We start from the raw sequence: 16,440 nt of genomic DNA on the forward strand, positions 1-16,440 counted from the left end.
TGTCCAAACTTTGTGTGGTCAGCATTTTATTTTGTCCAAGGGATAAAGGTGGTACATGTGCATGTATGGGCTGCAATACTGGTACTGGTCCACCTTCTTAAAAATCAGAAATAAAGAAAGCTAAGAAAGCAACTTGAAGTTAAAGTGTCCTCAAATTCATGACAATATGCTATGTATGGTTAGGACTACTATAATGAGAATAATGATATAATGAGAATAATGATATTCATAATAAAAATAATGTTAACACAGATCATTTGTACGGCAATCTTTAAAAGAGTGTTTTTGTGTAGAGAGTGGATTTTGACCAGTATTAGATATCTCTCTTTTGTGTGTATAATTTATTTTCAGTGTGTGTTAATTGTTGTGTTTATAGTGGTTGTGCTGCTTAACTGTGCCTTTTAAATGACCCATCAGTGGGAAATAAAGTTTATTTAATTGAACTGAATAATATTTTCAGTCTTTTTCTTTAAACATCATAAAAATGATAAGAAATCACTTCATTTTCTTAAGTGCAGTCTAAAACTTCCTTGAAAGGTTGAGAATTAATCTTCAGATAAATTAATTTCGTTGATAAGCCAGGACAACCAGTGAGACTGTTTGTTTTATGGCATAAAAGTTATTTAAAGTGGCATTTTACTGCCGTCGGGTTTGTCGTGACAACATAACCTAAACTTGTCATGCAACACTCTGAACCTAACCACTCATTTAAATGAGATGTAAGCTCATACAAAACACACCAGCAGTGGAAAGGACTCCAGCTGCCATAAATGTATGCTTTCATTCTAAAAAGGAGGTTGGTCTATAACAGGGGTCTGTACTGTCCTGCAACTTTAGAAAGCATCAAATCAATGGTAAATGACCAGCCCCATGCAGAACCTGTTGACATGACAAGGAGGCAATTCAGCCTTTTAATGCAGGTGTGTTGAAGCAGGGTTGCATACAAAAGTTGCAGGACAGTGGCACTCAAGGACTGGAGTTGCAGAACCCTTTTGAGTCATTTGGGCATCTAAGCAGGAGGCAGATCTGTGAGGTCTTTTGTTGATAATCCAAAGTTCATGTTTCAGGTAGCTACCAGGTGAACTTCTGTGGCATCACCAGATCTGTTTCCAGTCTCTTCTGCTCCTCTTCGCTATAAACTGTCCTGTAGCCGAGCAGCGACTTGGCCTCTTTACACACCTCCTGAATGCGTCTGACCTTGCTGTAGGGCAGTACAGTGCGCCAAGCCTGAGAGACCTCAGTGGCATTCCTAGAGGTGATCTGAAAAGCCTCCTTAAAGGTGCCTTTCCCGTTTCCGTGGGTCAACCTGTAGATCCATTCCTCCAGTTTTTTGCTTGTTTTTAATCCTACAAATTTATAAATATTGTTCATCTCCTTCAGCGGGTTGTGTGCCACGTCTTCATAGCGAATCATTTTGTAGCGACCTTCTAGAAACACAGGTGGGTCCAGGATTGCTCTTTCATTGATTCGCACATGGCTCTGGCAGATCTTCTGCATGATGTCATTCTGCATCTCTATTGATGCCATGTTTCGGTGCTCCAGGACAATGGCGTTATCTCTCTGTAAGGCTCTCGGGGATTTCTCTCTTGACTTCATCACAGCCCGAGGGTCTCTAACAAGATGAATGATGCGAAGGTCCAGGTCGGGGTCTTGTAGAAGGGGATAGAGGGATTCCAGCTCAAAAAAACGCACTTCTTTAATTGCGAGATGAGAGTATGCACGACAGGTTTCTTCCATCTGCTTCAAGCCCTGAACACCACATGCTTGGCGGCACTGAGTATCGTTGGTGGCTGTAAGTGGACAGGCTGGTGGCGAGCACAGCGCCCGACTGTGAGTCCACATAAACAAGGAGGACACAGTAGGTTTTTCTGAAAAGTAGGAACCCAGCACAGAGAAGTCACATTTGTATATATCACGTAAGAGGTCCCTCACGGCTATCCGGTGAGCTTGTTTGCCAGATTTCCACCCTTTGGTCCACACATGCCAAGCCGGCTCAGAGAGATAGAAAACAGACGGGTGCTGACTTAAAATCTGACCCAGGAAGGATGAACCTGATCTCCATGAGGACAGCAGCAAAATGTGAGTTTTAGTGCCTAGAGGAGAAACGTTGCAGGGTCTGATCTGAACATACCAGCTGCAGAAGAGCACAACAACCACCCCATGCAGGATGACCAGGGAGATCACAGTTTTAAGGTTGAATCTGTAGTGGCGACTCATTGCTGTGGATTAGTTACAGGTTTCAGTTGATCTGGGTTTTATTTGGCCCTGTTCAGTGCAGAGTCCCATCTGTTCTGTGAAAAAACAGAACTCAAAACAGTGAGAAACTGGTTCATTAGACAAACAAGCATATTTTTCTTTATGCACAGCTGTGCTGTTATTAACGCTACTGTCTTACATTGTCATATTAAAGTAATCAGCAAGAAATGATAAAAAATAAATAGAAAATAACAACACAAATAAACTCAATACTAATAATGTTTGTATTAATGTATATGCAAGAATGTTTTATGTTTTTTATGTCTAAAATGATCCACTAGGATCATTATCTGGACCACAGTCCAGCCAGAACGCTGATTTGTCCTTTTTCTTTCTTTCCTGTCATGTATTTTTTAGTACATGTATGACCTGCTCCGGCCACTTGTGGTACTTAATATTATTGTAGTCGCTGTTGAGTTTGTTTAACTTTTCCCTCCACTGTCTCAATGAAAACTTTCTTGTTTCTCCTCCTCCCACAGCCAATCAGTGAACAGCAGTCTGTTCAGGTCGCATGGAGTCCCGAGTCAGCGCCGGTCAGACTTGCACAGGAACAGGGATCAAAAAAATCGGTACCGGTACGGAACAAACAGTAATGAAAATGCTCGTAAAGCGAGCCGAGTGGAGTTGAGTAGGGCCAAATCGAGCCAGTGGAAAAGGGGCATATGAAGCTCAGGTAATGCCCCACCAGCTTTAGATATTTACTTATCTAATCTGCAGTCTGCAAGCAAAGTGCTCTGCTAGGAAAAGTTTTATTTAAGAAGGGTGACCGGAGGGTGTGTTCCAACTACAGGGGATCACACTCCTCAGTCTCCCTGGTAAGGCCTACGCCAGGGTATTGGAGAGGAAAGTCCGACCGATAGTCGAACCTCGACTTCAGGAGGAACAGTGTGGTTTTCGTTCCGGCCGTGGGACACTGGACCAGCTCTATACCCTCTACTGGGTACTCGAGGGTTCATGGAGTTTGCCCAACCGGTTCACATGTGTTTTGTGGACCTGGAGAAAGCATTTGACTGTGTCCCTTGTGATGCCCTGTGGGGGGTGCTGCAGGAGTATGGAATCGGGGGCCCTTTATTAGGGGCCATCTGGTCCCTGTATGAGCGGAGCAGGAGTTTGGTCCGCATTGCCGGCACTAAGTCGGACCTGTTCCCGGTGCATGTTGGACTCCGGCAGGGCTGCCCTTTGTCACCGGTCCTGTTCATAACTTTTATGGACAGGATTTCTAGGAGCAGCCAAGGGCCGGAGGGGGTCTGGTTTAGGGACCAGTGGATTTCGTCTCTTCTTTTTGCAGATGACGTGGTCCTGCTGGCCCCCTCTAGCCAAGACCTACAGCATGCGCTGTGGCGGTTCGCAGCCGAGTGTGAAGCGGCTGGGATGAAGATCAGCTCCTCCAAGTCCAAGGCCATGGTTCTCGACCGGAAAAGGGTGGCTTGTCCTCTTCAGGTTGGAGGGGAGTTCCTGTCTCAAGTGGAGGAGTTTAAGTATCTCGGGGTCTTGTTCACGAGTGAGGGAAGAATGGAGCGGGAGATCGACAGACGGATCGGTGCGGCTGCCGCAGTAATGGGGTCGCTGTGCCGGTCCGTTGTGGTGAAGAGAGAGCGGAGCCGAAAAGCAAAGCTCTCGATTTACCGGTCGGTCTACGTTCCTACCCTCACCTATGGCCATGAACTTTGGGTCATGACCGAAAGAACGAGATCCCGGATACAAGCGGCTGAAATGAGCTTCCTCCGTAGGGTGGCCGGGCACTCCCTTAGAGATAGGGTGAGGAGCTCGGCCATCCGGGAGGGGCTTGGAGTAGAGCTGCTGCTCCTCCACATCGAGAGGAGCCAGTTGAGGTGGCTCGGGCATCTATACTAGATGCCTCCTGGACCCCTTCCTCGGGAGGTATTCCAGGCACGTCCCACCGGAAGGAGGCCCAGGGGACGGCCCAGGACACGCTGGAGGGACTATGTCTCTCGGCTGGCCTGGGAACGCCTTGGGCTCCCCCTGGAGGAGCTGGAGGAGGTGTCTGGAGAGAGGGACGTCTGGGCGTCTCTGCTGAGTCTGCTGCCCCCACGACCCGGTCCCAGATAAGCGGAAGATGACGAGTACGAATAATCATTTAAGCTAATCATTAATCATTCAGAGCTTCTATGTACAAAGGTGATTTTTAAACATATCCAATGACAGAGGGAAAGAGAAGAGAAGCTAAAACTAAAGAAAATATAATTTCTCCTGGTATTTCCAAGTTTACTTCTAATGATTTAGTCAGTCAGTCATTTTCTACCGCTTATTCCATAGTGGGTCGCAGGGGAGCTGGTGCCTATCTCCAGCAGTCTCTGGGCAAGAGGCGGGGTTCACCCTGGACAGGTCGCCAGTCCATCACAGGGCAAACACAAACAACCACGCACACACTCATACACCTAAGGGCAATTTAGAGAGACCAATTAACCTAACAGGCATGTCTTTGGACTGTGGGAGGAAGCCAGAGTACCCGGTGAGAACCCACGCATGCACAGGAAGAACATTCAAACTCCATGCAGAAAGATCCCCGGCCAGGAATTGAACCCAGGACCTTCTTGCTGCAAGGCAACAGTGCTACCAACTGGGCCACCTTGCAGCCTATTTTCATCATGAATATAAGCAATAAAAAATTATAAAATTATAAAACACATCACCATAGACACCATGCAGCCCCTAATGATTTATTTCATCCTAATTAACCAAAGACCACTATCAGTTTCTGACAGCATGACAACCTTAAATAAAATTAACTGGTTTTTACAATTTTCAAGTTATAATCTTCAAACATACAAGAAGATCTATTTGCTTTTATTAGAAAAACAATAATTAATCTTATGATTTAGACACATGCAAGTCATGCAAACAATTCAGACACCTTATGACAGCCTGTTTGTTTGCCTTATATATTTTTACATTTTGATCCATAAAATCAATTTTTACAATACTGAAAAAAAACTGCAATTTAAATACAAAATAAAACATGAATAAACCTTTGATATTAATCTGTAAAATGTTGTTAAAAAATTCATTTCTGGTGAGGAATAAATCAAGTGAGCTGCACGGTGACACAGTTGCATGCAGCATGAAGGACCTCAGTTCGACTCCCGGCCAGGGGTCTTTCTGCATTGAGTTTGCATGTTCTCCCCGTGCATGCGTGGGTTCTCACTGGGTACTCCGGCTTCCTCCCACAGTCCAATTGCCCTTATGTGTGAATGAGTGTGTGCATGGTTGTTTAACCTGTGTGTCTCTGTGCTGCCCTGCAAAGGACTGGCAACCCATAGACTGCTGGAGATAGACACTAGCTGCCCTGCGACCCTGTAGGCAGGATGGATGGATGGATGGATGGATGGATGGATGGATGGATGGATGGATGGATGGATGGATGGATGGATGGATGGATGGATGGATGGATGGATGAATGGATGGATGGAATAAATTAGGACCCCCCACATTTATTCACAATTACAATGGTTATAATTACACACATCAGTAGCACAGGATTACAACATCATTACTGCATTATGAAGATAACTTTAAAGCTCAGACATTTAGTTTGATGCTCCAGACTGTTGAAGTGAGAGTGGACATCATGGTGAGATCCAGATGCCTCCCTGAGGCCTTCAGAGACAATATTGTAACTACTTGTGAGTCTGGAAAGGGATTTAAAGCGGTCTAAAAAGCGTCTACAAGTGAAGGACATTCAGAACAATTGCCAACATGCCCATGTCACCTAAGCAAGTTCACCCTGAAAGCAGACCACAAGTTGCTAAAACAGGTCCCCAATAATTCTGAAATGTTATCACAGGACCTAGAACATGATCTTGCTTATGTTAATGTTTTCAGCTAATAACCTTATAGGAATTACATTGTTGGCAGGAAATCCCACTTTACACTCACCAGCTGAATGACTGAATGCATTGCTTCAACAGCCTAATGAAACTAATGGGTCTCATATCTGACAATAGGTTACTATGTGATTTATTAATATCATGTAATTCACAGACGGAGAGGATTTGTTTAATGAAATTAAACCTGATAGACCAGTTTCACCTCTTCCTCATGCGTGATTACTCATGCTGTATCCTTATATTTTATTAGTGCAGTTGAATGTGATTAATTAGTCTCAAATAGACTGTATTTGTCAAATTACATAGTGTTAACAAGTTAGTGTTGAGAATGCTTTTCCTCATCTCCAGGGTTTATTATAGCATGATACAGAGCCATTAAGCTAACCCTTGTCTCCTTATAAATGTCAAAAGTAAAAGCTCTAGTCTTTTTCTCGTTTTTTGTTTATGTTTAGTTGCACAGTCTCATCGTTTTTTCAACTATAAGGCACAAAGTCTAATCTGTTATCTGCTAAAAATAGATGAATTAAAAATTACATCACTGTTTTCATTTAAACAAATTCAAAAACAAAAACTCTGTGTTTATATCTATATATAGAGACTATCTATGTACATATATATAGACGTATAAATATATAAGAACAAATACTTCCATTTTCACGTTTGCTATTCTATACTGTTTACCTTAAGCATGGTTAAAATGTCTAACTGACTGCTACTGTAGCAAGATTTTGTTGGATAAAAGACATACGTGCACTCTCCAGAGAGGAAAAATTTATCAAAGCGGCTTTAAAACCAGCTCATTCATTTCTGTAAACAAAAACAACAAAAAAAGTGGATATTAAAATGCCTACCTTTACCTTCTTATCAGCAGAGGTGTCATCCAAACACAGTCTGTCTAAAAGCTCCCAACCCCACGGATATTGTGACTCCAGAGGGTGCTGTTGCCTGTCCACAAGTTAGAATACATGAACATAAAATTATATAAAATAAAAACGAAGTACAGTTCAAAAAATATACATTTTGTGAAATAATTTAATAGGTTTTGTTACTCATTTCAAAAAGTGAAACTCATATATTTTATAGATTGATAACACATAGACAGAAACATTTCAAGCCTTTATTTCTTGTAATTTTGATGATTATGGCTTACAATTGCAGGTCATATGGCTTACAGATAATGAAAACCCAAAATTCAGTGTCTCAGAAAATTAGAATATTGTGAAAAGATTATAGCATATTCATAGAATGTTTAGTGGAAGGAAAAAGTGTAGTAGGAATCCGTGCACCAGCAATAGGGATAACTGTAGCCTTGAGAGAATTATCAAGCAAAATCCATTCAAGAAGTTGGGGGAGCTTCACAAGGAGAGGACTGAGGCTGAAGTCAGCATAAGGAGAAAAAGAACTGGACTATTGCTCAGTGGTCCAAAGTGCTCTTTTCAGATGAAAGTAAAGTTTGCATTTTATTTGGAAATCAAGGTCCCAGAATCTGGTGGAAGAGTAGAGAGGTACAGAATCCACGTTTCCTTACGTCAAGTCTGACGTTTCCACAGTCAGTGATTATTTAGGGTGTCATGTCAGCTGGTGTTGGTCCACTGTGTTTTCTGACGTCCACATTCAACACAGCCATCTACCAGCCACCCTTATAGCATTTCCTGCTTCCTTCTGCTGAAAAGCTTTGGAGACGCTGATTTCATTTTCCAGTAGGTCTTGGTACCGGCCCACACTACCAAAGGTACCAAAAGCTGGTTCAATGACAATGGTGTTCCTGTGAGGTGTTCCTGCTTGATTGGCCAGCAAAGTGGCCAATGTAATTGATAGGTCAACAAAAGGTAGTGTATGATTGTGAAGGCAAAAAAAATTTCTTTAAAACTGTGTCAATACTTTCTAGAACCACCTTTTGTTGCAGTTACATTTGCAATTCTTTCTTTCGTTAGCTTTTTGGATCGAGAATGGAAAATGCAAAAGCATCAAAATGAAGGCGCGCACAGACACAGTATAAATAAGCAATAACAATAAAGGGTTTTCCTTGCATTTAGCTCCACCCATATTTCCATCAGCTCTGACCAGCTTCCCTGATCCTGTTAGAGGGGTACATGTCCCCACTGCATGACGCAACGGTGGGAGTGATTTTCTCTGAGAAATGCCAGTTTTCCACCCGTGGGAATATGCGTGTAAATAAAAACAGCCCCTCCCCATGCTTTCTTTATATCATAAACTGCCCCTGATGAAAATACATGACGTACTGACTTGACAGTTGTAATCTTCTCTTTTAAGTAAAAATATTTATTCGAGTTTAGTCACTGTTTTGGTAAAGTTTCTAAAGTAAATATTTCGTTTTGATTTTATTTTGAAACTTACACGTCTTTCTACTTCCGTAAGGCCTAAAACCGGATGTAGTTTTATCCGTAAGTTGCCTTGACAGCGCAGAAGATAACGCGGTGCAAGCTGCGGTACAACATATCAAGCAGTGCGCAGGAGACCGGACCAAGCAGCGTCAGCATCAATGTCCCCGTTGCTTACGAAGTAAAGTATGGGCTCCGCGGCATCGCAGTCATGGCCAGATCCACCAACCGAAGCGCCGACAGCGGGGATCCCCGTGTAGCCGCCCCCACGGACCGGGCGGAGGTGCGGGACCTGGCCGAGCCCCGGGAGCTGTCTCTGGAGGAGGTGCTGAAGTCCTACGAGCAACCCATCAACGAGGAGCAGGCATGGGCGGTGTGCTACCAGTGCTGCAGCGGGCTCAGGGTGCCCCGCCCGCCGCCCGGGAGACCCGTTCGGGTGAAAGACCCGTCCTCCATCCTCCTTCACAGGGACGGAACCGTGTCGTTAAAGGAGAAGCCGCGACCCGACGGTAGGACCGAGCCCGAACTGTGTTTTTTATCCAGGTTTAATGGCTTTTAATGGTTGTCGGTTATAAACACCCAAAACATAAATGCCCGTTTTTATATTCGGCTGAAGTATTAGCCGCTTATTAGTTCAGTTTCAAAACAATTGTTTTTAGCTAGTTTTTAGTACTGAAGTCTTCAAAGTTCACTAAACTGCAGGCTGCACGACTCACAATAATACTGCAGAATTTAAGAGTATTAATAAATCTCTCATAAGATACCTTAAAAATAGCTTTTTTTTAAAACGTACTGGTAAAAACAAATGTTCTTTCTTAAATTAAACGATTTTCCAGTGGAGTTTGGCACACAGCAACAACCCCCTTTCCAAACAGCGAAGGTTTTCGTTTTTTCCACCTAATTTTGTGTTGTAATTGAAATTATTTTTGAACAATTACTTAAATATTTGTGTCATGATCTGAACAATCTCTCCATGCATTGCCAACGGGGATGACTAGTGTGCCGGTAAATTATTAATTATTTAGAGAGTACTTTACCCCAGCTTCCTTTCATTTAAAGACTGTATTAAGAGACAAGAAAAGGTGGATCGAAGCAAAGAGGATTTTAAACTCTGTCCTATTTCTTTTTTATTCCCCATTTGTATTAAGCTTGCACCGAGATTATATCCTGCCGGATGTGAAGTATTTATGTCCTCACTGCGGTCTAAGAAATCTACTCCAGAGTCTGCATGGAGACAACCGGAGGCCACACAAAATGTGCATATTTAACCAACTTGCATTCACTTCTTTATTAGATACTACAGGGCTTTGCAAAGAGATGCATACTCCTTGAACTTTTCCTCAATTTGTTGTGCTAAACCTCAAACTTTTAAGTGGTTTTATTGGATTTTTATGTGATGACGCACCACAAAGTATTATGTGGGAAAAGATTTTTCAAAAATATTTTTAGAAAGTTCACTTTGTTTTTACCCCCGTTTACTCTGATTTCCCCTAAATAAAAATCTAGTACGACCAATTGTCTTCAGAGGTCACCTAATTAATTAGTTAGAGTCCACCTATGTGGAATTTATTCTCATATGGATGCAGCTGTTCTGTGAAGGCCTCAGAGGTTAGAGAACATTAGTGGGAAAACAGCATCAAGCAACAGAGCAGATGGGTCAGGGATAAAGTTGTGGAGAAGTTTAAAGCCGGTTAAATTTGTCAATATGCTGTCTGTCCAGCCACCTAACCTGACTGTCCTGGCAAAGAGGGTATTAATTAGAGAAGCAGCTGTAGAGGCTTAGCAGAACTCTGGAGGACCTGCAGAGATCCACAGCTCAGGTGGGACAATCTGTTGACAGGACAGTTATCAGTCGTGGACTCAACAAATCTGGCCTTGATGGAAGACCTGCAGGAACAAAGCCATTGTTAAAAGAGTGTCATAGGAAGTTTGTCATGTTCCCTTTCCAGAAGGATAATGACCCAGAACAGCCAGAACTACAACGGAATGGTTTCCATCAAAACATATTATGTGTTAGAATGGCCTAGTCAAAGTCCGGACTTAAATCCTATATTTGAAATGAATTACAATATAAACAGGCAACCCAACATGTGGTCCGAGTGATGGGATGATTGAAAGTGGGAGTTAAATTTGGGGAATTATGTCAACTTCGTGCATTTGTTTCACTTAATTCTGCTGGAAGTTTCATCCATCTTTTATTGTTTTTTGAAGAGACAAGAAGAAGTTGAAGTGCACGCTTCCTCACTACTTCAGGGAAACGTAAATACCCAAATATCTAAAGGTGTTTGAAAGGCGATGGATTGATTTGTGTATAACTGCCAGATTATAGCTTTTCTTTCGATATTTGAACCAATGACCTGAAGGCCTAAAAGATTGACATCCTGTAAAGTTTCATTAACACAGAGACGTATAGGTTCTGAGAAAAAAAGTTGCTTATCTGCACATGAGCTCATTTTGTGTGGGATTTTATTCCAAAGCTGGAAGGACGGCAGGCGTCCTTGTCCAACACGTCTCTTCCATGTGAGGCTTAATGTCTGCCAAGGGAAATAAGTTGTGAGAAGATTCCTTTATCATATTCCTTAAGGCAGTGAGGGTTTACGTCACTTTGGTGGCCCAATAGATACATCTGTCTGCGTATCTTGGCTTCATCCAGTCTTCTTAGCTCCAGCCGGTCCTGTGCCGATAATCACCATAACTGTTTATCTTTCTTGGGCCCTTGCTGCTCACTGATGGTTTAATGAAACTCTGTGATTCATGCTGTACTCAGATCATTTCTGTTTGTCCAAATACCCTGAATAAAGTCTTTCACTGGGTCTAGTGAAGTTTTTTAAATATTCACAGGAAGAAACAAAAGTATTGCACAAAAATGTATAGGGTGTGATTACTTTTGCAAGGTATTGTGAAAACTGTAAAGCTTTAGGTGCGTTAAAATACATTAATTGACCCTTTTTAACATTTATATAATCAGCCAAAGCATTAAAACTCCCTGCCTAACTTTGTGTAGCTTCTTCTCAGACCCTCCTAGGAAAATGAAAAGGAGATATTTTTATTTTATTTTCGTTTCTGACACCAGTAAACTTATCAGTGGTATTTTATCTTATGGATTGGAACACATAAATGACTCCCCTTTTTTAGATCCCACTCATATATGCTCCGGTTTGCAAACATCTTTAATTGGTTTTTCTGTGGTCATTTTATGGTGTTCAACCAAGTTAATCTGCATCCTGTATGCGGTAGTTATAAACAACATGCCAGATACAAGGCCAAATTTCTAAAGGTCCGTTGACATGATGGTCACAGTGCTTGTGGTTTACATGGTGATCTATCATGGTTGTAGAAATGCACCACATCAAGAAATCAAATGTTCTGTTTCTGTCAGAAATCAAAATGTCATCATCTGGTTGTAAAGCTCCAGAGGAGAACCGTAACAGGGATCCAGACTTGGAATGGAGCTGTTTGTCACAGCCTTTAACCAATGTGTCAACCTGTGATGGAAATATTCCCACTTCACTTTCATTGCATTTTTTCTGTCCTCTTGTGTGGTCACAGGCATGAAAACATTAAATTAATCCTAACAGCATCAGAGATGGTTGGCCTCTCCTCCCTTTCTGCTGTCCTCTCTGCTATCATCAGTCTCCTCAGGGATGAAACCAGACTTACTGGATCTGATGGTAAACACAAGAGCCGATGTGCAGTTTTCAGATGCTGCTGACATCAGCTTGTGCTCCGACTCTCCCATCAGACAGACCACAAATCTGAGCTGAAGCAGCTGCCGTAACACGAGCCGATGTGCCGCAATGAGCCCATAAAAGACTCAATTGTTATGGTGAAACTGCGTGAGGAGCACTCATGAGCCACCAGCCATCTGGAGCCCAGTTACTGAGATCTTTCTCTGCAGTTTTGGTGGAACAATCTCATTATGGGGAGGTATATTATTGTCAGCTTGTAAAGCTTTTGTCGACTAGCAGACATGTCTAAAATGACAAAGCCGGTGTTAAAATGCAGCTGCAACCTTTAGAGGGTTTCTAACAGAGTTTTGTGCTCCGGTTATCAGCTCCGGTCCAACCACATCGATCTTTGCTGCAGCGGAAACGTCTTCATCTAGAAGAGCAGTGGTGAAGATTTCGAGAACTACCTGTAATAACTGAAGAGGACAATAGTGAACTAGGAATAACTATATTCAGTTCAGGTCTGATTTTAGAACTTGGATGTGGAAATAAGATTCAAAACATTTTCTACATTTTCTTTTTTGTTACTTATCCAGATCAGGGACACACTAAAATTAAATTGCACACCTTTTCAGACTGTGCAGCAACTCCGTTTCTCTTGGTTTGTCATTTTTCTATGTTCTCTGGATAAAGCATGAATAAACTACAAATCTGTGGCATAAATTTATATTGAACTTAGAGTTAAAATTAGGTCAAAACCTCCCTGCAATCTATGGAAATATCAGTTTGGCAAAGTGTGGAATTACAAAATAAACATATGAAGAAAACCTGGTATTAAACAAATTTCAGCTGAAATGACCCAGTTAGCAGGTTGCTGCACAATGAGGAAGATTGCAGCACTGTTGACTTGATGCAAAAAGGTCCTGGGTTTGAATCCCACCTGGGGGTCTTTCTGCATTGAGTTTGCATTTTTCCCATTGAATGCGTGGGTCCTAACGTTTGAGTGTGTGTGTGCATGGTTGTTTGTCCTTTGTGTGTCCGTGTTGCCTTGTGATGGACTGGCGAACCATTAGACTGGTACCCTACCTCCCGCCCATAGAAAGCTGGAGATTGGACCATCTAATTAACTTTAACAATCCTCTTTTTGCTTCCTGTGTTCTAATGCTAATATGTGAACTCGAAGCAGAGGTTGTGAAATAATGCATTTTAAATAACTTGAATCTTTGCTCTAAGTCATAAGAGCTTCCATATAAACTGCAGAGGCTGAGGCTAATCTTGATTCTCTGATTACACAAAAGGTCTTCAGGAAGTCAAAGTCCATACATATAAATGGCTCCGGCCTGATAAAAGCAGTTTGCCCCACCTTAACCACAAAAACCCAAAGCAGCTCATGGTAGATTATGATAGTTTGCATTCATTTGAAAAATCATCATGAATTTTTGTGATTACATCATTTTAATTTCAGCATTCTTGGATTAAGGTTTTGATAATGAGGTAAAAAGAGTCACACCTTACAAACCGGACATGTGTGTGGTTACATAGGTGTGTGTAGATAAAGACTGATGAAGTCATTTTATGATTATAGTGGTGCATTAACATTAGGCCATTCTATGATAAAAGCCAAAAGCCTTATCTGAGTTTTGTTTTAGGTCGTAAAATCTAAGATATCCTGGGAGGAAACCTAGACGTTGCAGCTTCTTGTGGTGGATCTGCAGGTGTTCCCAGGACCGTTGTATTCATTCGGATACCAGAAGTTGAAAAGTATGATGAAAAGCGTAAAAAGAGTTGAGAACGCAACAAAATTGTAGGTCATTAAAGCATGCTACATTGGTTACCAAGAGGAAAGCAGTGTTAGCAAACTCTTCCGCTAGAATTTCAGTTCCTATAATAGACATTTTATTTAGCTTTTTGTCCAATAAGGAGGAGAAAGTCAGGAGAAATGCTGTCTGGGAAACGGCTGCTTTGAGATCCAACAGACTAGCACTCTACCGAGAGATTAAAAGCCTCTGTGTCAGGCCTAGTTTTTCTGGAATTCAGCACAGTAGCAAATGAACAGTTTGAAACTTTTAATTAAAAAAATAAAATTTTGGCAGCACTTGGATGTAATTTCTCCTCCACCTCTGACCAGCATTGTTACTCTGAAGTTAAAAGGTATGCTGCAGCATGTTTTTCCCAACAACTTTGTCATTAGACAAGACAAGGCAAGTTTATTTTAATATAGCACCTTTCAGTGGCAAGACAATTCAAAGTGCTGTACAAAAAAAAGTGCTGAAAAAAAGTAAAAGAGACTTAATAGGAAAAGTACATTACAGTGACATAAAGGTAATTAAATAATAACGAACGCACATAATTAAAGAGAATAAAAATGAATAATTAAAATGATAAGAAAATAATAAAAAAGATAAAAAATTAAAAATTAATGATAAAATGATTGATAAGAAAATGTAAGGAAAGTTGGACTGAAAACTTAACTAATAAAGTTTAGACAGCACAGTCTAACAAACATTTCTTTATTTTTGATTTAAACCAACTTAGGGTTTCGGCGCTTTTACAGTTTTCTGGGAGTTTATTCCAGATTAGTGGAGCATAAGAACTAAAAGCTGCTTCTCCATGTTTGGTTCTGGTTCTGGTTCTGCAGAGTAGATTTGAGCCAGAAGACCTGAGAGGTCTGGGTGGTTGATACACTGACAACAAGTCTGTAATGTATTTTGATGCTAAGCCATTCAATGATTTATAGACTAACAGAAGTATTTTAAAGTCTATTCTCTGAGCTACAGGGAGCCAGTGTAGGGACTTTAGAACCGGGGTGATGTGCTCCACTTTCTTAGTTCTAGTGAGGATGCGGGCAGCAGCGTTCTGGATCAACTGCAGCTGTCTGATCCACTTTTTAGGCAGACCTGTGAAGACACCGTTGCAGTAATCAATTCCACTAAAGATGAACGCATGAATTAGTTTTTCAAGGTCCTGCTGAGACATTAGTCCTTTAATCCTGGAGATGTTCTTTAGGTGATAGAAGGCTGACCTTGTTACTGTCTTTATGTGCCTCTGAAGGTTCAGGTCTGAGTCCATCACTACACCCAGTTTTTGAGCCTGACTGGTGGTTTCTAGCTGTATTAACTGAAGCTGTGTGCTAACTTTTAGAATAGTTTATTTTAGCAATTTTTGCAGTGGTTTTGTAAAGCATAGCAGCATTGAACGGAAGCAGCTGAAAGTCTCACTTTTCTTTACGTAGTCAGTCCGCTAATTACTTTCATCTGCACTGCTGTAATGTTGCTGTCAAGATGCCATTCATAGGACGGGATCTGCCTCTCAATCTCTGTTTGTCCATCTATAGTTATTTCCCCACAACTCCTCCAGTTAATTATTCTGGGTAAAACATACAGGAAAAATGTCTGGATAGAGAGGAGGGGTTGCGGTCCTCCCGGAGCTCCGGTGCTCTGGGGGGGCCATTGGATCTCCTCCATGTCTATCTCGCGTCCTGGGGGGCTGGTCCGTGGCTCCTCACACCCACTATAATATTCTTGTAAAGAACCCTTAAATACACAAGCGCGCTCACACACACACCCATAGGTATTTGGATTCAGGTGTTTACAGATACATGCCACTAAATTAATCATGTATTAATCGGTACCGTGTACGTTTCAGTAATGCTGTTGTTGTTGTGTGTTTGTTGTTTGTCCCTGTGTTTTTATTTCTCTTTTTATCGTTCTTTCTCTCTGCTATTCTTACCTCCTTCTCTCCCTTTTACCTTTTTGCCCCACCTTTCTTTCTTTCTTTCTTTCTTTCGTTTCCGTCTTCGTGTCCTTTGCATTTGAAATAATCCTAATGCAATTTCTAATGAAGTTTTATATACACTGCTGAAAAAAAATGAAGGGAACACTTAAACAACACAATATAACTCGAAGTAAATCTAACTTCTGTGAATTCAAACTGTCCACTTAGGAAGCAACACTGATTGACAATCAATTTCACAGCTGTTGTGCAAATGGAAAAGACAACAGGGGGAAATCTTTGGTGATTAGCAAGACACTCAATAAAGGAGTGGTTCTGCAGGTGGGGACCACAGACCACTTCTCAGTACCGATGCTTTCTGGCTGATGTTTTGGTCACTTTTGAATGTCGGTGGTGCTTTCACACTCGTGGTAGCATGAGACGGACTCTACAACCCACACAAGTGGCTCAGGTAGTGCAGCTCATCCAGGATGGCACATCAATGCGAGCTGTGGCAAGAAGGTTTGTTGTGTCTGTCAGCGTAGTGTCCAGAGCCTGGAGGCGCTACCAGGAGACAGGCCAGTACACCAGGAGACGTGGAGGAGGCCGTAGGAG

The 16,440-nt window shown here is 41.8% G+C and overlaps 2 protein-coding genes across 3 annotated transcripts in view; one reads left to right on the forward strand and one right to left on the reverse strand.

Annotated features, from left to right (window-relative positions):
* Nucleotides 1-930: 930 nt before the first annotated feature.
* On the reverse strand, nucleotides 931-7,052 carry LOC124860064 (carbohydrate sulfotransferase 6-like). 2 transcript variants are annotated; one of them, XM_047353050.1, is made up of 2 exons: nucleotides 6,962-7,052; nucleotides 931-2,291 (listed from the first exon to the last, which is right to left on the reverse strand). In XM_047353050.1, exon 2 carries the CDS (start codon nucleotides 2,215-2,217, stop codon nucleotides 1,072-1,074), a length of 1,146 nt encoding a protein of 381 aa, XP_047209006.1. In that variant the 5' UTR covers nucleotides 2,218-2,291; nucleotides 6,962-7,052; the 3' UTR covers nucleotides 931-1,071. The 2 variants fall into 2 exon arrangements, with proteins under 2 accessions (XP_047209006.1, XP_047209000.1); XM_047353044.1 differs by having other exon boundaries at nucleotides 6,956-7,049.
* A 1,444-nt stretch (nucleotides 7,053-8,496) lies between these two features.
* spire2 (spire-type actin nucleation factor 2) overlaps nucleotides 8,497-16,440 on the forward strand; it is a 55,820-nt gene continuing 47,876 nt past the window's right edge. Inside the window, exon 1 of the mRNA XM_047352582.1 lies at nucleotides 8,497-8,955. Within this exon, the coding sequence (XP_047208538.1) occupies nucleotides 8,658-8,955 (298 nt within the window). The 5' untranslated portion in view covers nucleotides 8,497-8,657. The remainder of the gene's footprint in view (nucleotides 8,956-16,440) is intronic.

The sequence above is a fragment of the Girardinichthys multiradiatus genome, chromosome 2 (genome assembly GCF_021462225.1).
Source record: "Girardinichthys multiradiatus isolate DD_20200921_A chromosome 2, DD_fGirMul_XY1, whole genome shotgun sequence".
Lineage (NCBI taxonomy): Eukaryota > Metazoa > Chordata > Actinopteri > Cyprinodontiformes > Goodeidae > Girardinichthys > Girardinichthys multiradiatus.